At 43.0% G+C, this 25,027-nt stretch overlaps 1 protein-coding gene across 1 annotated transcript in view; it reads right to left on the bottom strand.

The window, feature by feature from the left end:
- Positions 1 to 25,027, bottom strand: part of LOC309562078 (complement factor H-like) — a 194,258-nt gene that overhangs the window by 154,241 nt on the left and 14,990 nt on the right. Inside the window, exons 2-3 of the mRNA XM_082266195.1 lie at positions 7,400 to 7,582; positions 2,566 to 2,671 (exon numbers count right to left, since the gene is read on the bottom strand). Coding sequence (XP_082122321.1) covers positions 2,566 to 2,671; positions 7,400 to 7,582 — 289 coding nt within the window. The remainder of the gene's footprint in view (positions 1 to 2,565; positions 2,672 to 7,399; positions 7,583 to 25,027) is intronic.

Below are 25,027 nucleotides of genomic sequence, written 5' to 3'. Positions count from 1 at the left end.
ACTCTAATTGTTTTACATAATGCAGCAACATCCACACGTAGGACACCTAACATTAGAGGTATTTTATTCTTCCAAAGCAAATACACTTTTGCAAATTGGTACTGACTAGTATTCCAGTGTTTCTCTTCTCCCTCAGTTTTTCACCATCACTCAGCTAATGTGACCCCAATGCTGATGGAGAGGGGCAGGGGAGGGCAAAACAAGGATGCTTTGCAGGCAACTGACATCCTCCTTATCAACTGATGATGCCATTGGTCGTTAGAATGCCGGCAGCTAGAAGGTTGTAAGGTTGCACAGTGAAAACCTGTGGCTTTGTGTAACTAAAAGGAAGGCTTTATCCATACACCGGCTACCCCCCACCCACCCACCCCCTTTCACCACTTGGTACCTGATGCTGAACCCCCCCCCCCAGGACAAAAAATTATCTATGGCCCTGGCTGGCGGGTCTGGCATGTGCAGAGACAAAATTCCAGAGGTCAAGGTCAACTTTTGGTTTTCATATGAAATTATGCTTGATAATATCTTTTTTCTGAATTCTTATTATTGCAACTGCATTTGGTATTGTTTACAATTATTAAGACTTTACTCTGCTTGATGTGCATCCCAAATACATTTTTTTTCTCCAATGGTGATGTCTTTTTGTGGAATGCTGAACCTTATGGTGGTTTGGTGTGGTGTAATACAGTATGTGGTTTGCAGTCAAGAGGCTGCTCAATTAAAGTGATTGCAATGGAATTTATTAAAAAAATAAAAAGATGTATTATACTTACCTGTACTTTGCAGTGGTTTTGCACAGAGCAGCCCCAAACCTCCTCTTCTCGGGTCCCCTGTAAGCGCTCTGAGCCCCTCCCCTTTGATGACTGCCCAAATAGCAAGCCGCTTGCTATGGAGGCACTCGTGTGTGCTCGCTCCCGAGTCAGCTCTCTGTGTCCATAAGACTCATTTGTGTGATTGACAGCAGTGGGAGTCAATGGCCTGCATCTCAGTTGATCAGGAGGGAGAGACCATGGAGAGCCTCGAGTCTCATGCACATCGCTGGATCCGGATCGGGCTCGGGTAAGTATTAGGGGATGCTCAGAAGGGAGCTGCACAATGCATGAAGGTAAAGAACCTTCAGCCTGTACAAAAATTTTAGGGAATATAAAATATATTTCAAGTAGGAGTGTAAAATACAGTTAATATACAATACAATCCGTATCGAACAGACAGTTATTTTTAGAAAGGTATAGATAATAGAAACAGCTTTTGATTTGCTGGTAAGATTGTAAGATATGGAATATGTACAACCAAAGGGATCATTACCCACTCAAGGACAGGAAGGTTTTACCCCCTTAATGACCAGGCCATTTTTTGTGATATAGCACTGTGTTAATTTAACTGACAATTGCGCATTCGTGTGACACTGTACCCAAATGAAATTGATGTCCGTTTTCCCCCACAAATAGTGCTTTTTTTGGTGGTATTTGATCACCTCTGTGGTTTTTATTTTTTGCGCTATAAACAAAAAAAGAGCAACAATTCTGAAAGAAAAAGATTTTTTTTTTTTTTTTACTTTCTGCTATAAAACATTCTCAATAAAAAAAAAATAAAAAAACAAATGTTTTAATCAATGTAGGCCAATATGTATTCTGCTATATGGTAAAAAAAAAAAATCCCAATAAGTGTATATTGATTGTTTTGCACAAAAGTTATCGCATCTACCAACTAGGGGTAAGATTTATGTGATTTTTATTTATTTGACTAGTAATGGCGGCGATCAGCAATTTTTAGCGGGACTGCGACATTGCGGTGGAAAGGTCAGACACCTAACTGACACTTTTGACACTTTTGAGGGGATCGGTGACATTATTACAGTAATCAGTGCTAAAAATATGCACTGTTACTGTACTAATGACACTGGCAAGGAAGGGGTTAACACCAGGGGCAATCAAAGGGTTAACTGTGTGCCTAGGGGATACTTTCTAACTGTGTGGGGGTTGTACTTACTGGATGAATATAGAGACCTTTGTTTCTAAATAGGAGGAACACAGGATCCCTGTGTTCATCACTGACAAAACAGCGGTGTGCCGTGTTTACTTCAGCAGACCGCTCCTTCTGTCTCCATGGGGAGCAATCGCGGGTGCCCAGCGGACAACTACACGAAGCGACATACAGTTACGTTATGTCTCGTAACAGAGCCGACCTGCCACCGTACAACTACAATATACCGTAGCATGAATAATCTGCATAAATTTTGATTAAAAAATTCTTTACATTTAAATATGTACAAATATATAAAAAAATGTAAAAATAAAAAGGGAGTGTCCAGATCACATGTTTATATACTGTATGTTGTCATGTTACACATGTGTATGAATATGTGCGTAGTCAGGTACTGATTAGTCAATTCTCATTCTACTGGTTGTAAAATGAGAACCACAGGGTGATGGGTACTATCCTGGACTATGGGGTTATCTAGCATCTCCTTGAGGGGTAAAGCTACATACAGTAACTATCAAACTTCACTCCAATTCTATACTTTATGTTCACAGTAACCATTTTATAGATATATCTGCATGTACTTACCCTGGGTCACAGGAGTACTCAACTATAGCTCCAAATACAAAGTCGTCTTCATTTGTCAGCTCAAATGTCCCAAAATCAATGTCCCCAGGGTTACCGCACCGTCTTTCTGTTATCAAAATAAAATATTGGCATAAAATGTATGGTTATATACAGCAAGCTTATTCCGCTTCGATGTATTTAAGATACATATAGTATAATATTAAAGATCTTTCTGGATTTGATTCTGTGTTTTGTGTATTTCTTTGTCTGCTCCCAGTGCCAGATTAAACTCAGTGGAGGCCCCTAGGCAAACAAAACCTTGTGGCCCCCCCTTGCAGGTTTCTGGAGGTCTCTCGAGTAGGATAACTTTGAACTAAAAAGTGTTCATGTCAGATGCTAGATGGAGAAGATAATCACCACTGTACATTACACGTACATAGGGTTCATCAACATTTTCTACAAACTGACACCTGAAAGAAGATAAGCCTTTAAAAGACAAACTAATGTGAACCCGATGTCTATGGTTTATGTACTCTAAAGCAGTTGTAAACCCTGGATGTTTTAAAAAAAAAAACACCCGTAAGGCAATTGCATAATGTGCTAGTATGCGTCACATACTAGTATTTTATGAAATACTCACCTTGGAATGAAGCCCTCCAGCGCTATACTGTCACTGCTGAGAGGGCTGACATGCTGACATGTTCCCACGGTTATTCTCCTGGGTTAACGTGTTCCAGCTATGTGATTGGTTGGAGCTGCGATGATGTGCTGCACCACAGTGGCAGGTCCCAAAAAGTCATTACTTTTCGGGTAAGGCCATGCCGGCTCTCTACCATCATGTGGAAGGTAGTGTTTTGGCCTTGTTGGACAAAGCGGTCAGCAGGAAGGTGCACAACTACTGCTGACTCTTGGTCCAGCAGGCATGGACAGGGACGTTACATTTCTTTCACGGAGCACTGGGTAACTCTGCTGGCAGCTGGGAAGGATGCAGGACAGGGTTCGGTCTTTCAGCTTGTTTTGCCACCACACCTCCAAAAAGCTGGTGCTGGTTCTGCCATATCTGGCTACTCCACATCCTTCTCTTTCTCTTCCTCCATGTCCGCTTGTGCGCAATTCTCCTCTGCAGCAGCAGTGCTCCCTAAGCGTTCAAGGGGCTACGCAAGCAGTCAGGCTAAAAGATGCCATGCTGTCCTTCAGTTGGTCTGTCAAGGGGATAGGAGTCACCCCGGTGCAGAGATTCTGTCAGCTCTGCAAGGGCAGGCTTAGAGATGGTTGACACCACGACAGCTTGAGCCAGGAATGGTTGTATGCAATAATCGCACCAACCTTCTCTCCACCCTCCGACAGGGACACTTGACACATGTTCCATGCTTGGCACATGTTCTGAATCTTGTGGTGCAGCGTTTCTTGAGCAGATACCCGGGCTTCCCAGATCTCCTGAGGCAGGCCAGGAAAGTCTGTGGCCATTTCTGCCATTCGTTCAATGCCAGTGCTCACTTATCTGACATATAACGGGAATTGAACCTGCCCACCAACCGCCACATTTGTGACATGCCCACCAGGTGGAACTCAACGTTGGCAATACTGCAGCGGCTGCACACACAGCAAAGGGCCATCAATGAGTACCTGTGTGAGTATGGAGCAAGGGCAGGGTCAGGGGAGCTTGGCTTTTTTTCGCCACGCCAGTGGCTTTTGATTAAGGATGCATGCATCGTCCTGTCACCATTTGAGGAGGCCACTCGGATGGTGAGCCGGGACGATGCATGCATCAGTGACACTATCCTGCTAGTCTACCTGCTGGAGCACACACTGCATGGAATGATGGACAGGGCACTTGAGGCAGAACAGCGGTAGGAAAAGGACGACTTTCTTTCCTCACAAGGCCCCCTTTATGCAGATATCATTCCTGCAGGGGCACAAAACACACAGGAGGAAGAGGAGGACGATGAGGATTTCGGCAGCATGCATGTAGAGGAAGAGGATAGGATACAGCAGTCTTCAGGGGATGGTTTGCATTCCCCAGAAACCCCAGGAGTTTTATGTGGTTGGGGAGAGGTTGCTCCTGCTGACAATGTCATCCTTAGTGACCCAGAGGACTCAGAAGCTCATGCCTCCTCCAACTTACGTTGCATGGGCTCCCTGATTATGCAAAGCCTTTCAAAAGGACCCGAGGATTTGTGCTGTCAAGGAGAGGATAATTACTGGTTGGCAACCCTTCTTGATCCACGTTACAAGGGTAAAGTTGCAAAGCTCATCCTGCCTTCGCAGAGGGAGCAGAGGATGAAACATCTTGAGGAGGCCTTGAAAAAAATTGTGTATCGCCTTTCCAGACACTGGGAGGTCAACATTCTCCGGACGTGTTTCTGAGGAATCGTTCAGCCAAAGGAGGAGCGGTGGAAAAGGCGGCCAGCTCACTGATGCCTTTAAACAGATCTTTTGTCCTCAGCAGCACCCAGGGCTGTTAGGTTAAAGCAACCATCGCCAGCATCTCCATCCTATGGTGCATGATTATCTAGGTGCAAGAGCAGACTTGGAGACCTTTCCAGCTGCCCATCCACTGGGACAGACAAAAGAGTGCATCTGTCCACAGACTTTGTTGATCAGCTGACTTTCATCAAAATTAACCAGTCCTGGATCAACAAGAGCTATCAGGCCCCTGATGCAACAGATTGAATTTGCTAGTGGTCTGCCATCCCTTGAAGACTGCATATGCTGCCTATCCTATTCCTCTCCCTTGATTCTGCTAGCTTCCAACAATGTTTTTGGTTTAGCTCACTACCAACCCCCAAGGCCTAATTTTTCAGCACTTGTATAACAGATGCATACAGTTTAAATGTCATATGTCACTTTTAACAGCAGACCCTGTCCCTGTGCCCTGCTTACTGTGAGGGGTTACGGTGTCCAGGCACCACCTTCCACAAATGCCCAATTTTTTGCACTTGTATAGCACATGCTATTTCAAATATGCATGGAATTCTTACCAGCAGGTCCCATTCCTGTACCAAGCAAGAGTAACTACTAGGCCTTGGTTACGGTGTTCAGGCACCACCTTTCACAAAGGCCCAATTTTTGGCATTTGTATAGCACATGCGATTTCAAATTTGCATGGCATTCTTACCAGCGGGTCCCATTCCTGCACCAAGCAAGAGTAACTGTGAGGCATTGGTTATGGTGTTCAGGCACCACCTTCCACAAAGGCCCAATTTTTGGTAATTGTATAGCACATGCGATTTCAAATTTGCATGGCATTCTTACCAGCGGGTCCCATTCCTGCACCAAGCAAGAGTAACTGTGAGGCATTGGTTACGGTGTTCAGGCACCACCTTCCACAAAGGCCCAATTTTTGGCAATTGTATAGCACATGCGATTTCAAATTTGCATGACATTCTTACCAGCAGGTCCCATTCCTGCCCCAAGCAAGAGTAACTGCAAGGCCCAATTTTTGGCACTTGTATAGCACATGCGATTTCAAATTTGCATGGAATTCTTACCAACAGGTCCCATTCCTGCACCAAGCAAGAGTAACTATGAGGCCTTGGTTACGGTGTTTAGGCACCACGTGTTTAGGCACCACATACGGCAAAGGCCCAATTTTTGGCAATTGTATAGCACATGTGATTTCAAATTTGCATGGAATTCTTACCAGCAGGCCCCGTTCCTGCACCAAGCAAGAGTAACCACGAGGCCTTGGTTATGGTGTTCAGGCACCACATGCGGCAAAGGCCTAATTTTTGGCACCTGGAGGGTATACTTCCACCTTAAATTAGCCTTTGGTCCCTAAAGTTTCAAACAGTAACATCTACCCCAAGGCCAGCTCCATTAGTCCAGGGCCTCTTACCATCACCTCCTTCATATGTTTACAGTATCTTAGAATTAAATAGGCTGTTTTGAAATAATTCATGAAGGGCACGTATCTTTATGATCAAGGTTGAAAACAATTTGTTCAATGACACAGTGATTTCAATATTTGCAATAAGCTCTATAAAATGTATTTTCCTCCCAAAAGGAATATGTATGTAGGCAGTGAAACCATTAATGGAATTTCCCAGCTAGCAACATGGCTCTTGCTGTAGATATCCTCAGCTCTGTATTTTCTGGAAGGTAACCTAAAAGCAAAACATCTACCCAAAGCTGAAATCTTAAGCTGGATACACACTATGCAACTTTTGTTGTTAGATTTCCTTTAGATTTACCTTCAACTATGTAGTGCAAGAGCCTGCCTGACTGCATACAAATTGAAAGTGTTTTGGTTTGACCTCATATTATATGGTTTTGGTAAATCTAAAGAAAAAAATCTAAAGACAATTGTATAGTTTGTATGGCCCATTAGATTGGGTATTCTGACAGTTTATTGTGTGCCTTTTCAAACCTTGTCTTTGTTATGGAAAACAATGTAGTAACAAGGTGATTGTTGTGAATGATATTATTGCAAGAATGTCTTTAAGCATGAAAAAAAAATGAATTTAGGAATAGAAAATTAGGGGTTATTGGAGCTGTATAAAAAAAAGTTTACAACCAATACAAAACTAAATAAGATTTACTAAACCTTCTAACTTACTAATATACATATTTATTAGACATGAATCTTCTTCAGTTCAAAATAATATACAAAACCACCACCTAAGTATATTACCAAGCATAAAAAAGCCTTAATTCAGTTTCTTTGAACTATGCATGTAAAAGTGCTGCATCCCAATAGAATGGGATATAAGGTTAAATGGACGAACATTTATTTTATTTTGTGTATACTTAGTAACTCTAATTATGTGTATTCTATGTATGTAATGCACTAGAATAATATTAAAAGCAATCTTGAACATCTATTGTTATACCAAATACAACTCATTATGCTTACTTTTGCATTCCCCTGTTGAAATCTGTAGCCATTCGCCTCCTGTGCAGATCCATCTAATAGCCCCATAGCGTGCATATCCAGGGCGGCATTGATAATGTACTACATGTCCCATGGGAAATGATTCTTGTTCCAATTCCTTTGTCAACTCCGCAAGTTGTAATCTTGGAGGGCTTTTGCAACTACCTAGAAACAAAAACAAATACAGTTACTGTTTTTTTAACCACTTTAAATCCAGCATGGTAAACCCCCTTCCTGTTTAGGTCATTTTTCAATTTTCAGCACTCTGATACTTTGACAATTACTCAGCTATGCAGCAGTGTAACCAAATGAATTTTATATAATTATTTTTAGACAGATCGAGATTTCTTTTGGTGGTATTTAATCACGGTCACCATTGTTGTTTGTTTGTTTTATTTTGCAATATAAATTAAAAAAAGATAAAACATAAAAAAAAAAAAAAAAAGTTTCCTTTAGTTTCTGTTATACAATTTTACAAATAAATAATTTCTCTTCATACATTTAGGTCATAATCTATTCTGCTACATTTATTTGGTAAAAAAGAAAATATGTTTATATTATTTAGACTGTGTGAAAATTATTGAACGTCTGCAAACTATGGTATATATAATGTATTTTTGAAATTTAACAACCCTAATGTTCTGACTGCCCATCTCATTTCTTGGGACCCTAAAATGCCAGGACAGTACAAACACCCCCAAAATGATTCATTTTTGAAAGTAGACACTCTAAAAGTAAGATGCATGCTGAGTTTTTGAGTTTGTATTTATTTGACACTGTGTTCAAAATGATGTAAAAATTAATATTTTTTTCCAAAGTAGTCATTTTATCAAATTGTTTCTCACACACAGCATTGGTATACAATCATCCTCATAAAAATATTCTTTTACTCCTCCTAAGTAGAGGGGATACCACACATGTGAGACTTTTTTGCTGCCTAAATGCACAGAGGGACCCAAAATCCAAGGTGCACCTTTCAAGCATTTAAGGGGCATACGTACATTTTGAAATGTAAACGTCATCTGTGACGAAACGTCGTCAGGGCACGGCGTACTGACGTCATCCAATCGTGACCAGAGAGTGCGGGCGAGCGAAGCCGTCTGGCCGGCGGCTGCACATAACTGCTCATTCCATCCTGGTTTCTAATGGTGAACTTTGGGAACATCTGAGGATCAGTTGCTCAAGTCTATGGTCGGGCCCCCAACCATTGAATATCATACAGGCTTGGTTGATTAATAGATCTCGTAAGAGGCGACCCCTACTGGTTTCTTTCCGGTACTGAATCTTGGTGTCTTATTGGAATTTGATTTGCACACACTTGTCTTTATTTTCACATGGTAAGAGGCTCATCTAGCTGGTGATGGTTCAACACCTTATTCCTCATCATTGTTTTTTCACTTTGGCTTTTTTACCATTGTCGTCTGGTAAGAGGCAACTTCAGCTGGAATACATTAATTGTTTATGTCTGCATTAACCCTTATCTTTATTTGGTAAGGGGTATTTAACACATAAATTAATTTCCTTATCTACACACTCGTTCACTGTCATTAGTGATCCTTGGTGGTGGTTTAATTTACACACATTTCATCCTTCAAGTCACATTGTGGTGATATTTACTCAGTTGTTGGGTTTTACGCTATTGCGTATTTTTATATATTTTTTTCATGATCCAATGACCATTGAGTCTATCGCTCACGTGGGCCTGGATCTTCTATCAAGGTGACAAGATATATAGAGCATCTGCTTCTCTCTTACCTGAATCTGGTAAGCTTATACCCTTAAGGGAGTCTGGTCCAGGATTACATCTAGGATTTTGTCATCGTCATCTATTATTGGGACTTTTTGGACTTTACATCTCCATTTATCATACTTAGCGCAACTTAATTTACAAAAAAAATACATACATTTTACATTTGATTTCCTGACTACCAATCACAATTCTTGAGGCCTTGAAGTGCCAGAACAGGGAACACACCCACAAAATGGCCATATTTTACAAAGCAGACCCTCCAACATATTTTCTGAGAGGCATATTGAGTTTTTTTGTAGCTTACATTTTTTGTCACAAGTTTTTGGAGAAAGAGTAAAAGGTATTGTTCATACAAAAGTTAAATTAATAAGATATTTCTAACACATATCATGGGCCTACTTAGAATTACACCCAAAAAACATATTCTGCTACCCCTCTTGAGTATGGGGATACCACCTGTGTAATACTTTTTCACTAATTTTAGACTAATTATGTACTTCACATTGCATCTTGTTTCCCGACCAGCTATTCCATTTTTGGAGGTTCTGGAGCACCAGGACAGTAGAAACACTCATAAATTACCACATTTTGAAACTTAAAAACCCCAAACTATTTTTAAGAGGCATAGTAAATATTTTGAATATTTGATTTCTGCTTCAAATTTTGGGAAAATAAGAAAGAAAATTAATATTTTTTATTACACAAAGATGTCAAGTAAATTGATATTTCTAACACACTGGATGGCCAAAAAGTTAGAGGGTCTTTTAAACTAGGTGAGGGGGGGGGGGGAAGGGTACAGATGTAGAATTAGCCAGTGGGGAGCAAGATTCAGAGGGCACAATTGGGGACATTAGTGGTAGGGTGTTCAGAGTTCCGAAATCCAAGGTGGGTATGGGGAAAAATCATAGCAGCAGCCTAAAAACAACATCAAATAAGGATATGGTATGCAACCGGTCAAAATTACGAGGTTTGTATACCAATGCCAGAAGCCTAGATAACAAGATGGGAGAGCTAGAGCTGCTGATGTTTGAGGAGGACTTAGATTTTGTGGGTATAACAGAGACTTGGTTCGACAACTCTCATGATTGGAAGGCGAACATTCAGGGGTATTCCCTTTATCGCAAAGATAGAGAAGGTAAAAAAGGGGGAGGGGTATGTCTGTATATTAAGAACAGTGTACAGGTAAATACGAGGGATGATATTAATAATAGAGCTATGGACGAGGCAGAATCCCTATGGGTAGAACTTAAAAGGGAAGGCACTATAGGGAAGGTAATAATGGGCGTATGCTATAGCCCCCCCCCCCCAACCAGAGGGAGGAGGGGGAGGCAGACCTCCTTTTACAGATAGGATTGGCAGCAAGGATGGGAAATGTCATTATAATGGGGGACTTTAAATATCCAGATATAGACTGGACAGAAGGAACCGCGCATTCAGGAAAGGCTCGGCAGTTCCTAAATGTTTTGCAGGACAATTTTATGGGTCAGATGGTGAACGCACCGACAAGAAACAAGGCGGTACTTGACCTACTGATTACCAACAATACAGACCTGCTCATGGATATAGAAATACGGGGCAACTTAGGAAACAGTGAACATAGGTCAATCAGTTTCAGTATTAATTATAGTAATAGGAAACACAAGGGTGTCACAACCCACCTGGGGTCTTTCAGTGGAGAGGGAACCCAGTTGCAGTGGAACAGCACTCCCTTACAATCACGACCCTCAGGAGTCCCTGGAAGTGGGAACAGGGCCCCGTAGGGTCTGTGGTGGCACGGAGGCCTTTAATGAAGAGGAGGAGGTAAGGTCGACAACTCTGGAGTCAGGTCTGGCAGGCAATCAAGGAGTATCCACCTGAGGGAGAAGGGATCAGGAACCAGGAACACAGACAATGCAATTAGCAGACACACAGGAGAAAGGAAAATAACCAAGCACTGACTGGAAGGTGTGCTTGGTTTATATAGGGAGCCAGGATCACATGACCTGCCACCTCCCACCAGTAGGTGGGGCTGCCAGGGGCTATAAAGGGAGGTCAGAGACCCAGCGCCATCTTGGTTTGCTTCATAGAACCTGATCTTACCAGATCTTCAACTCTCCTCTCTCCCTCTGTGTAAAACACTGTAACCGCATGGCGGCCACCATCTTGCCATGACAGTGTGCTGCTGCAGTCCTCAGAGGTGAGGGGAGGAGAAGGAGCCACTGCAGACCCAGAGGGGGTGTCTCTGTGACCGGCAAGCACCGAGACTCTGTTGCGAGAACGCTGCAGGCGCCCAGACGCAGGTGAGTACGTGGCATTGCCGTGACAAAGGGTAATATAAGGACACTGAATTTCAAAAGAGCCAATTTCCCAAAATTGCGCTCTTTGCTAGAAAATATTGAATGGGATAGAACCCTGGGAACAAAGAACACGGAGGAAAAATGGGAGTGCTTCAAGAGCATACTAAACAAAGGGATTGGCCAGTGCATTCCAAAGGGAAATACATTTAAAAGAGAAAAACTAAACTCTGGGTGGCTAAACTCCAACATAAAAATGCATATTAATACTAAAGAAAAGGCCTTCAAAAAATACAAGGCTGAGGAGTCATTGGAAGCATTCAAGCATTACAAAGTGTGTAATAAGAAATGTAAAGGCGAAATCAAGGCGGCTAAAATAGAACACGAGAGACATGTAGCGGAAGAGAGTAAAAAGAACCCCAAGAAATTCTTTAAGTATATAAACAGTAAGAAAGCGAGGCCAGAACACATTTGCCCCATAAAAGACAACTAAGGAAATCTGGTCACAGAGGACAGAGAGAAGGCGAAAGTGTTAAATAATTTATTTTCTTCAGTCTTCACAAAAGAATTGGGGGGCTACACTAACCCAGCTTGGAATGCTAAACTAAATAATACAGCTCAGGAAGTACCGCCATGGCTAACAGAAGATAGACTTAGAACTAAACTAGAGAAACTTAACATAAATAAATCACCGGGACCAGATGGCTTGCACCTGAGGGTTCTTCAAGAGCTCAGCCAGGTGATTGCCAGACTATTATTCTTGAACTTTAAGGATAGTCTACAGACGGTATGGTGCCAGCTGGTTGGAAAAAAGCCAACGTGGTACCAATATTTGAAAAAGGGCCAAGAGCTCAGCCAGGTGATTGCCAGACTATTATTCTTGATCTATAAGGATAGTCTACAGATGGGTATGGTGCCAGCTGATTGGAAAAAATCCAACGTGGTACCAATATTTAAAAAAGGGCCAAGATATATCCCGGGTAACTATAGGCCGGTCAGCCTAACATCAGTAGTCTGCAAGATTTTGGAGGGGTTGTTAAGGGACCACATACAAGACTTTAGTAATGAAAACGATATTATTAGTAGTAATCAGCATGGATTAATGAGAAATCATTCTTGCCAAACCAATCTATTAACCTTCTACGATGAAGTGAGCTGCCACCTAGAATAAAGGTAAGTCTGTGGATGTGGTGTATCTGGACTTTGCAAAGGCCTTTGACACAGTTCCCCACAAATGCTTACTGTACAAACTAAGGAATGTAGGTATGGACCATTGGGTGAGTACCTGGATAGAGAACTGGCTCCAGGGGAGAATCCAGAGGGTGGTGATTAATGGGGAGTACTCGGATTGGGCGGGTGTGGAAAGTGGGGTCCCCCAAGGTTCTGTCCTGGGACCAATCCTGTTTAATTTATTCATAAATGATCTAGAGGAGGGGATATCTAGTACAATCTCAGTATTTGCGGATGATACTAAACTAAGCATGCCAATATCTTCTATTCAGGATGTGGAAACCTTACAAGCGGACCTGAACAAAATAATGGGGTGGGCAACAACATGGCAGATGAGGTTTAATGTTGAAAAATGTAAAATTCACTTGGGCGTCAGAAACACGAAAGCAAGCTACTCACTAGGGGGGAAACCTCTGGGTGAATCTAAGATGGAAAAGGATCTGGGGGTCCTAGTGGACAACCGGCTTGGCAGTGGCATGCAATGCCAAGCCGCTGCAAGCAAAGCCAACAGAATACTGGCATGTATAAAAAAGGGGATTAACTCCAGAAATAAAGAGATTATTCTCCCACTCTACAAGACTCTGGTCTGGCCACATCTGGAGTATGCTGTCCAGTTCTGGGCTCTGGTCCTCAGGAAGGATGTGCTGGAACTGGAGAGAGTCCACAGAAGGGCAACAAAATAATTAGGGGAATGGAGGGCATCGGCTATGAGGAAAGATTACAAGCACTGAACTTATTCTAAAACTAGAGGAAAAGCGGTTTAACCTTAAAATACGTGAGGGGTTCTTCACTGTCAGAGCAGTAAGGATGTGGAATTTGCTTCCACAGGCAGTCGTATCAGCAGGGAGCATCAATAGTTAAAAAAAACTATTAGATGGGCACCTTAAAGACCACAACATACAGGGGTATACAATGTACGGTTAACAGCAAACACGCACGCGCATCATAGGTTGAACTGGATGGACTGATGTCTTTTTTCAGCCTTTTAAAACTATGTAACTATGTAACTATATGTAACTGTATGGGCATATTTAGAATTACACCCCCAAAACACATTATTCTACTCTTGGGTATAATAGTGTGTGAGACTTTTTTGCAGCCTTACCATATAGAAGATTATAAAATTCAAGGAATACCTTCAGGCTTTTAAGGGACATAAATTACACATCTTTCTTGACTACCTATCACAATTTCGGAGACCTTCGAGTTCCAGGACAGTAGAAACATGCACAAAATTACCACATTTTGAAAATACCCAAAGGTATTTTCTTAGAGGCATAGTGAGTCTTTGTAACGCTCCTGCGTTTCATGTATGGTGTGGATTTTCAGCTGCAGAAATATTCCACTTCAGTAGTCATGTAAGAGAGATGCTGAGATACCATTCCCAACCTCTATGACTCATCATGTGTGGAAGGTCTTAATTCAGCTAGTAAATACACACACTCAACAAGCTGGTTCCTAGAGTGACTTTATGTATGTAGTAACACAGTGATGAAGATTTAAGAGACAGGTTGAGTGGAGGTGGTAGGTGACAGACACTTGTAGGTAAGACAGTAGCAGATGGATGCAGGTAGGTTTAGCAATCATGTATGGTAGCAGATGACAGAGTAGCAGGTGGACATACAAGAGAGATCAACCCAGTGCAGGAATAAGTAGCAGTAGTCTTAAGAGCTAGCAATCTAGATATGCAGATGTGAAAAATAGTCTTTACTATGCAGAGCTAGATAGTGTAAGCTTAGTATAAGTTTATAGAGGGTTCCCCTGCGGGGTACTTAGCTGTAATAGCAATACAGCCGAAGGTTGGTTCAGGAGGAGCGGATGATCCGGAAGCGGGATGCAGGGATCAGCGCAGCGAGGTTCCGTCAGCGAGGTATGCTTGCAAGCACGAAAGCTTCAAGCCAAGTTAGCATCCAGGTAAGGGTGTTTGAACGAACACATGTGAGTGAGAACCGGCGCTTTAAATAGCCATCTAGTCCGGCGCTGAGTGATGACAGCTTCAGTCTTAAAGGTGTATGCGCACCTTTCCAAAAGAGAATGGTGGGGCGTATACACTTGTGAAAAGAGTAATTTAGGGTACCAAAGGTACCGGAACATTACAATACCCCCCCTTAAGGCCGGCTCCTGAAGGCCTCTGGAGCTGGTTTGTCTGGGTATCTCGCATGAAAATTGCGGATTAATCTAGGGGCATGTATTTCAGAGGTGTTTAGCCAGGTGTCGTCTTGGGGCCCATAGTTCTTCCATCTAACCAAGTACTGAAGTCTTCTTCTGTAGATACGAGAATCCAGAATCTCTTTTATCTCGTATTCTTCTCCACCTTCAACTTGTACAGGAGGCGGAGGTGGAATATTAGGCCTTATTCCGTGGTCCGGAACATGGGGCTTCAGTAGCGACACATGGAAAATGGGATGGATTTTAAGGTCTATTGGCAATGTAAGCTGTACTGCAGCTTTTCCAATAAGTTTTTTGATTGGGAAAGGTCCCAAGAACAGAGGTCCAAGCTTTTTGCTAGGGATCTTCAGTCTTAAATTTTTTGTTGAGAGCCAAACGAGGTCCCCGATAGTGTACTGTGGAGAAGGTCTTCTGCGAAGATCATAGTACTTCTTTTGTTGACTGTGAGCGTGTGCAATGGTAGTATTTAATAAACCCAGAGAATCCTTTATTTGGGTAAGATAGTCTGAGGCTACTGGGTTGTTTGAAGGAAGGATGCGTGGTGGAAGAATAGAGGGATGAAACCCATAGTTCAAGTAGAACGGACTCCGCTTGGTTGTACTGTGGGTTGCGTTGTTGTAGGCAAATTCTGCCAGAGGGAGAAGATCCACCCAATCATCCTGTTGGTAAGAAGTGTAACAACGTAAATACTGCTCGATGCATTGGTTGACTCTTTCAGTCTGTCCGTTGGTCTGCGGATGGTAAGGAGAAGTGAGCTTCCGCTCGATCCGTAGTATGTGACATAGTTCTTGCCAGAACTTAGAAATAAATTGGGATCCACGGTCAGACAGAAGAGTTTTTGGGATACCATGTAATCTAAAGACATGTTTCATCAGGAGTTCTGCCGTTTGTTTGGACGAAGGTAGTCTGCGAATAGCAATGAAATGTGCCATCCAAGATGGTATTAAATCCTTTGGAAAGAGGCAATTCTACGATGAAGTCCAAGGACAAAACTTCCCATGGAGTTTGGGGTATTGGTAGACTGCATAGTAGACCGGATGGTCTCGTAGTGTCAATTTTGGACCTGGCACAAACATTGCATGAAGAGACAAATTTTTGTATAGCTGTTTTCATGTCAGGCCACCAGAATTGCCGGGAAATCAAATTAAGAGTCTTTGTCATACCCATATGTCCTGCCATAGGCACATCATGAGATAATTCCAAGATCTTGGTGCGTAGGGTAGGTGGTATGTAAAGTTTGTCGTTGTAGTAGAGGAAGCCTTCTGCATCAGTATTTAGTTGTGGTGGGGGTGAATCCAAACTTATACCATGCAAAACCTCTTCCTTCAAGGAACGGACAACTCCAATAATGCGTTTGTGAGGTATTATAGGAACGGAAGGGATTTCAAAGTAGTTTTCTTCAGTTAGTCGTGATAGTGCATCCGCCTTTTTGTTTTTATCTGCAGGTGTGAAAGTCACTAGGAAGTTAAACCTTAGAAAGAATAGTGACCATCGTACCTGTCGGTGCGAGAGAGTTTTGCTAGTCTGAAGATATTGGAGGTTTTTATGGTCCGTGTATATAATTATTGGTAATTGGGTGCCTTCGAGTAAATGTCGCCAATTCTCCAGAGCCAATTTTATAGCAAGCAGTTCCTTTTCACCCACGGGGTAATTTATCTCGGGACTGCTTAGGGATTTAGAAAAAAAGGCAACTGGATGAAGTGGTGAAGTGTGGGTTGGTCGTTGGGAGAGTATTGCTCCTACTGCCATGTTTGACGCATCTACCTCCAGAATGTATTGGAGGGATGGGTCTGGATGGCGTAATATGGGAGCGGAAGTAAACCTTGTCTTTAACAAGTGAAAAGCTTTATTGGCTTCTTCTGACCATTTGAATGGTTTTTTTATGCTAGTGAGCTGTGTGAGGGGTCTCACAATAGCAGAAAAGTTTTTAATGAACTTCCTGTAGAAATTTGAAAATCCCAGGAATCGTTGTAGCGCCTTGCGTGTGGTTGGTGTAGGCCAATCCTGAATGCAGGATATTTTACTCATGTCCATCTCGATTCCTGTTTTGGATATGATGTAGCCTAGAAAGAGTACCTCGTCTTTATGAAACAAGCATTTCTTCAGTTTCACATAAAGGTTATGTGCAAGCAATCTCGATAGTACAAGTCTTACATGTCTTATGTGTTCAGACAGGGATCGTGAATATATAAGTATATCGTCCAGATATACCACAACACAGACATCTAGTAAGTCTTTAAAAATATTGTTTATAAATCGTTGGAAAACTGCAGGGGCGTTGCATAGCCCGAATGGCATCACAAGATATTCGAACAATCCGTATCTGGTTCTGAATGCAGTCTTCCACTTGTCTCCATCACGTATTCGAATGAGATTGTATGCTCCTTTCAGGTCCAATTTTGAAAAATAGGTAGTTCCACGCACCTGCTCAATGAGCTCAGGGATAAGCGGTAGAGGATAGCGATCTTTTATTGTGATAGCATTCAATTTCCTGTAGTCGATGATAGGTCTGAGACTTGAGTCCTTATTGCGAACAAAAAAGAGTCCTGCTGCTGTGGAAGAAGTGGAAGGTCTAATAAAACCTTTTTCCAAATTCTCATCCAAATAGGTTTTGAGATGGGAAAGTTCATCCTGTGAAAGAGGATAAACATGACCGAACGGCAATTTGCTATTTGGGAGTAGATCAATCCTACAATCATAGTCTCGATGAGGAGGTAATGCTTGAGCATTTTTCTCAAGAAAAACCTCAGAAAGATCCTGATAACATAGTGGTGCAATCTCATCTGTCACCATAGACAGAATCTTCCCGGAAGACGGGAGGATACACGTCTCCTCGCAATAGCAAGAGAGGAAGGCCAAGGACCGTTCCTTCCAATCTATGGTTGGTTGGTGTGTGTGTAACCAGGGAAGTCCCAACACAATGGGAAAGTGGGGTGAAGGTTTTAAATCGAAGGTAGTAGTCTCCCTATGAGACTCGTTAATAGTGACTAGAAGTGCTTGTGTCTGATCGGTGATTGGACCAGAGGATAATGGAACACCGGTAATAAGACTTACTGAGACAGGTTTAAGTTTAGAAATAATAGGAATTTTATTTGAAGCAGCAAAACATATATCAATATAATTTCCACAAGATCCTGTGTCAATCATGGCCTTAGTAGTAATCCTATTCTGGTCCCACTGTAATGTCAAACAAACAAAAATGTAAGGGGTAGTGAATGAAGTTGTCAATCCCCCTAGGAGGACATGTGAACACTCACCCTTCTTTTTGTTGACTAGGGGACAGAGATTTATCTTGTGATCTGGGGATGCACAGTACAAGCAGAGATTTTCATATCGTCTTTTGGCTTTTTCCATAGTTGATAGCGGTGGGCGTATGGTTCCTACCTCCATAGGAACGGGGTTAACGGCCGGAATCCGAGAGGAAACGGATAATGGCATTCCCATTTTCTCAGCCTTTCTTTCTCGTAGTCTTCTATTAATTCAGCAAGTGCGTGTATTAACGCAGTTACTTGCTGTTTTAATTGTGTCACCTGAGTGGTTATTTCTGCTGAATCCATTTGTAGGTTCGTTCAATCTGTAACGCTCCTGCGTTTCATGTATGGTGTGGATTTTCAGCTGCAGAAATATTCCACTTCAGTAGTCATGTAAGAGAGATGCTGAGATACCATTCCCAACCTCTATGACTCATCATGTGTGGAAGGTCTTAATTCAGCTAGTAAATACACACACTCAACAAGCTGGTTCCTAGAGTGACTTTATGTATGTAGTAACACAGTGATGAAGATTTAAGAGACAGGTTGAGTGGAGGTGGTAGGTGACAGACACTTGAAGGTAAGACAGTAGCAGATGGATGCAGGTAGGTTTAGCAATCATGTATGGTAGCAGATGACAGAGTAGCAGGTGGACATACAAGAGAGATCAACCCAGTGCAGGAATAAGTAGCAGTAGTCTTAAGAGCTAGCAATCTAGATATGCAGATGTGATAAATAGTCTTTACTATGCAGAGCTAGATAGTGTAAGCTTAGTATAAGTTTATAGAGGGTTCCCCTGCGGGGTACTTAGCTGTAATAGCAATACAGCCGAAGGTTGGTTCAGGAGGAGCGGATGATCCGGAAGCGGGATGCAGGGATCAGCGCAGCGAGGTTCCGTCAGCGAGGTATGCTTGCAAGCACGAAAGCTTCAAGCCAAGTTAGCATCCAGGTAAGGGTGTTTGAACGAACACATGTGAGTGAGAACCGGCGCTTTAAATAGCCATCTAGTCCGGCGCTGAGTGATGACAGCTTCAGTCTTAAAGTTGTATGCGCACCTTTCCAAAAGAGAATGGTGGGGCGCATACACTTGTGAAAAGAGTAATTTAGGGTACCAAAGGTACCGGAACATTACAGTCTTTTGAAGATGATCTAAATCTGAATAGCTAAACCTGCCATAATTATTTAAACCTTTCTCTGCATTTCTTGTGATTGACACAACATTACAACTGTAGCATCCTCTAGCTTAGAGTGCTTGTGTGATTTTTTAGTGCAGGTAAATTGATTGGCTTGGCTGACAGCCAAGCTTGGGTTTATTCTGGGCCAGGATTGAATGTCTCAGGGAGGCTGGATGACTCATCAGCAGCATCCCTGGTGATTCCCCCTGCTTGCTGAAAACTTGGAAAAGATTCCAGAGGCAGCTGGGAGGGGTCTAGGAGGAGCTGTCTGGAGTATCCATGAGGCCCCCAGCCAAGCCCCAGAAGGACTGGAATGGGGCAGACACCTCATATATATTCAGGGTCAGCTCAGCAGGAGCAGGAGAGTTTGGGTAATTGTTTGGAAATGGAGTGCCAAGGAGGCTTTCGGTGGCCCTTGAGCGGTGTCATCGGCACTGGCCATGTTGGTGGAGTACTCGAAACAGTGCAACAAGGCACACAGGTCTCGCATGGTGGCCCAGTTATTGGTGGTGAAGTGGTGCTGTTCCGCAGAGCGACTCACGCGTGCGTGCTGCAGCTGAAACTCCACTATGGCCTGCTGCTGCTCGCACAGTCTGGCCAGCATGTGCAAGGTGGAGTTCCACCTTGGGGGCGCGTCACATATGAGGCGGTGAGCGGGAAGGCCGAAGTTACGCTGCAGCGCTGACAGGCGAGCAGCAGCAGGGTGAGAACGCCGAAAGTGCGCACAGATGGCCCGCACTTTGAGCAGCAGCTCTGACATATCGGGGTAATTTCTAAGGAACCTCTGCACCACCAAATTCAGCACATGCGCCAGGCAAGGGATGTGTGTCAAATCGCCAAGGCCCAGAGCTGCTACGAGATTTCACCCGTTATCGCACACCACTAGGCCGGGCTTGAGACTCACTGGCAGCAACCACTCATCGGTCTACTGTTCAATGCCCCTTCACAACTCCTGCATGGTGTGTGGTTTTTCCCCCAAACAGGCAAGTTTTAAAACTGCCTGCTGTCGTTTACCTCTGGCTGTGCTGAAGTTGGTGGTGAAGGTTTTACGCTGACCGGAAGAGGAGGCGGTAGAGGATGAGGAAGCGGAGTAGGAGGAGGAGTTAGGAACAGGAGGCAAACTGAAGCGCACTGCAATCCTCGGTGGTGGAAGGACATGCACCAAACTGCCATCCGCCTCAGGCCCAGCCACCACTGCATTTACCCAGTGTGCTGTTAGGGAGATATAACGTCCCTGACCGTGCTTACTGGTCCACGTATCCATAGTTAGGTGGACCTTGCCACAGATGGCGTTGCGCAGTGCACACCTGATTTTGTCACCCACTTGGTTGTGCAGGGAAGGGATGGCTTGCCTGGAAAAGTACTGGCGGCTGGGCACGACGTACTGTGGGACAGCCACCGTCATAAGGCTTTTAAAACTCTGCGTCTCCACCAGCCGGAATGACAGCATTTCAAAGGCCAGGAATTTTGAAATGCTGGCATTCAGGGCCAGGGATCGCGGGTGGGTAGGGGGGTACTTCCTCTTCCGCTCCAGTGTTTGGAAGATAGAAAGCTGAACGCTTCCACGGGACATTGTGGATATGGTTGTTGGTGACCCGGGTGGTGGTGTTGCTGGTAGATCCTCTGTTTGCGAGGTGGCAGATGCCACTGTCACTACAGAGGTGGATGAAGAGGCCGAGACTGCAGCAGCAAGGAAGGAAGCAGGAGGAGCCAGAGACCTTTCTTGGTTTTTGAGGTGTGCACTCCACTGCAGCTCTTGCTTTGCACTTAGATGCCTGGTCATGCAGGTTGTGCTCAGGTTGAGAAGGTTTATGCCTCGCTTCAGGCTCTGATTGCACAATTTTTTTCCCCCCTAAATGGGTTTTTATTGATAAGCGGAATACAACAGCAGTATCCAAAGGGTGTATCTCACTGTAACATATGTAGACTAGGCCGCAATTAATTTTTTTCCCCTAAATGTTTTTTTTTTGCAAAGCGGAATAGAACAACAGTATGCAAAGGGTGTATTTTACTGTAACATATGCAGACTAGGCCGCAATTAATTTTTTTCCCCCGAAATGGGTTTTTATTGCAAAGTGGAATACAACAACAGTATGCAAAGGGTGTATCTCACTGTAACATATGCAGACTAGGCCGCAATTACATTTTTTTCCCCTAAATGGGTTTTTATTGCAAAGCAGAATACAACTACAGTATGCAAAGGGTGTATCTCACTGTACCATATGCAGACTAGGCTGAAAATAATTTTCTTTCCCCTAAATGGGTTTTTATTGCAAAGCGGAATACAACAACAGTATGCAATGGGTGTATCTCACTGTAACATATGCAGACTAGGCCGCAATTAAATTTTTTTCCCCTAAATGGGTTTTTATTGCAAAGCGGAATACAACAACAGTATGCAAAGGGTGTATCTCACTGGAACGTATGAATGAAAATCTGAAAAATAATTGTACCCTTAATTGGTGCTTGTTGAATAGCAGATTTGAAATGCAGTGTCTAAATGCTGTAAGTCACAGTAAAATATGAAGGAAAAAAGTTTTTTTCTTTTCAAATGCAGATTAGGCAGACACATATGCACTGAGCTTGCATTACATGGCCGCTACACACCGCACACGCCTAACAGGTTGGATACTGTTATTGTTCTATTCCGCTATTGAATAAAAAAATAAAAACATTTGAATGAAAAACTGAAAAATATTTTTTTTCCCCTAAATACTGAAATTTTATTATTTTGCCCTTACATTGGTGCTTTTTGAAGAGCAGTTTAGAAAAATCAGGGTAAAACTTTTCTTAGACAGTTTTCGATTGAAATAGGTCTCATAACTGAAACATGGGACCCTCACCTCCTGTTTCAATGACAATTACAAAATGCTCATTAGGAGAAATGCAGAAGGTGAATCTTTCCAGCAGAGACACAGACAGCAATAAAAATCTTGGAAGTAAAAGAAAGGTGTGGGGTGCAGGATCCCATAAAGCAGTAGGTGTTTCAATTAGGTCTTAAGCGGTGTAAAAGCAATGAATATTTTTCCTTAGGCAGAGCTCCTAGGTGTGGTGGTTAAAAAGTCAGCTCTTGCTGGATTAAGGACTGGGTGTGCAAGGAATAACGTGCCTAAAAAAAGAATGTATTAAGGCCAGATATTATTTTCTTTAACCTCCCTGGCGGTATTCCCGAGTGTGGCTCGGGGTGGAATTTCAGTACCATTAGCGGTAACCCCAAGTCACACTTGGGGATTCCACCAGGGAGGATCACTGGATCCTGGAAGAGGTTACTTACCTTGTCCCTGGGATCCCACCATGTATTCCGGCAGTGTACGGCGGCCGGATCTTCCGCCTGATGCTCTGTGCTCTGGCCTCCATTCCCTGTGAGCATTGCGTCGCAGGGGGGTGGAACCAGCGGCAAATTCAAAAAGTAAAAAACACAAACACACTGATACATTGTAATCCTATTGGATTACATTACTAAATAAAATAAATTTACCTTAGTTTGCCCCCCAGTGCTTTCTCCAGTGCCCTTGCCTGCAGTTTTACTGTACTTTGTGTTTGGAAACTGCAGAACAACCATGGCATCAAAAAAGCGCCTCAAAAGCGGTATATGACCTGCTGGAAAACAGCGACAGTGATACAGAATCGCTTGCAGAATTGAGTGATAGCGATTCGTGGGGAAGTTGATCATCGGACAAAGAAAGCGATTTCAGCGATGATCGTGCGACTGTGCCCAGCGATGTGCGGACTTGGTGCTTGCTTGACTGCGGTACAAAGCACGTAGTGCCCCCGAGATTTCCTTTTACTGGAGCACCTGGTATTAAAGTGGATGTTGAGGATGACAACCACTTGGCATACCTCCAACTCTTTTTGACCGATGAGGTTATTGAAAAAATTGTTACGGAAACAAATTGTTACCAGGAGCAACAAGCTGCTGCGTATCAGAGGTTTTCAAGGAGCAGAAAGTTGGAACCAGTGACCAAAGAGGACATCTGGAAGTTTCTGGGCCTAATAATTCTTCAGGGAGTGGTGGGGAAACCCCTGCAGAAGTGGTATTGGACAACCAACAAATTACTAGCCACTTCTTTTTTTGGCACGGTCATGTCGGAATACAAATTTTCTCTCATAATGAAATATTTGCACTTTGCAAATAATGAAGAATTATTTATAGTTATTTATTATATTATAATTTATGATTTTGTGTTTCAAACTTTATCATACCCGAGATGTTATAAAGAAGAACGCACAGTAAAAAAAAATCATATGTAAATAGTTGGTTTGGGCTGCTCGTCCTTAAGAATTACATGCAAAATAATGGTACTGCTTTCAGCACCTAAAATCTGAAATAATCATACAGCCAGGGAGGTTAAAGTGGTTCTAAAGCCTTAAGGTTTTTCACCTTAATGCATTCTTCTCAACCTTCTGTATATATAAATAAACTTTACAGTATACATAAATAAAGTATCCTACAAAAGTGAGTACACCCCTCACAATTTTGTAAATATTTTATTATATCTTTTCATGTGACAACACTGAAGAAATGACACTTTGCTACAATGTAAAGTAATGAGTGTACAGCTTATATAACATTGTAAATTTGCTGTCACCTCAAAATAACTCACAGCCATTAATGTCTAAACTGCTGGCAATAAAAGTGAGTACACACCTAAATGAAAATGTACAAATTGGGCACAAAGTGCCAAAATTTTGTGTGGCCAGCATTATTTTCCAGCACTGCCTTAACCCTCTTTGGCATGGAGTTCACCAGAGCTTCACAGGTTGCAACTGGAGTCCTCTTCCACTCCTCCATGATGACATCACGGAGCTGGTGGATGTTAGAGACCTTGCGCTCCTCCACCTTCCGTTTGAGGATGCCCCACAGATGCTCAATAGGGTTTAGGTCTGGAGACTTGCTTGGCCAGTCCACCACCTTTACCCTCAGCTTCTTTAGCAATGCAGTTGTCATCTTGGAGGTGTGTTTAGGGTTGTTATCATGTTGGAATACTGCCCTTTGGCCCAGTATCCAAATAGAGGGGATTGTGTTCAGCTTCAGTATGTCACAGTACATGTTGGCATTCATGGTTCCCTCAATAAACTGTAGCTCCCCGATGTCGGCAGCCCTCATGCAGCCCCAGACCATGACACTCCCACCACCATGCTTGTCTATAGGCAAGACACACTTGTCTTTGAAATCTCACTTGGTTGCCACCACACACGCTTGACACCATCTGAATAAAAAAAGTTTATCTTGGTCTCATCAGACCACAGGGCATGGTTCCAGTAATCCATGTCCTTAGTCTGCTTGTCTTCAGCAAGCTGTTTGCAAGCTTTCTTGTGCATCATCTTTAGAAGAGATTTCCTTCTGGGATGACAGACATGCAGACCAATTTGATGCAGTGTGCTGCATATGGTCTGAAAACTGACAGGCTGACCCTCCACCCCTTCAACCTCTGCAGCAATGCTGGCAGCACTCATATGTCTATTTCCCAAAGACAACCTCTGGATATGGCGCTGAGCACGTGCACTCAACTTCTTTGGTCAACCTTGGCAAGGCCTATTCTGAGTGGAACCTGTCCTGTTAAACCACTGTATGGTCTTGGCCACAGCTCAGTTTCAGGGCCTTGTCAATCTTCTTATAGCCTAGATCATCTTTATGTAGAGCAATAATTCTTTTTTTCATATCCCCAGAGAGCTCTTTGCCATGAGGTGCCATGTTGAACTTCCAGTGACCAGTATGAGAGAATGAGAGCGATAACACCAAATTTAACATGCCTGCTCCC

Source organism: Pelophylax lessonae, assembly GCF_965119305.1.
Source record: "Pelophylax lessonae genome assembly, chromosome: 8".
NCBI classification, from domain to species: Eukaryota; Metazoa; Chordata; class Amphibia; order Anura; family Ranidae; genus Pelophylax; species Pelophylax lessonae.
The sequence above is the reverse complement of the archived record's forward strand: the minus strand, read 5'-3'. Positions and strand labels throughout refer to the sequence as shown.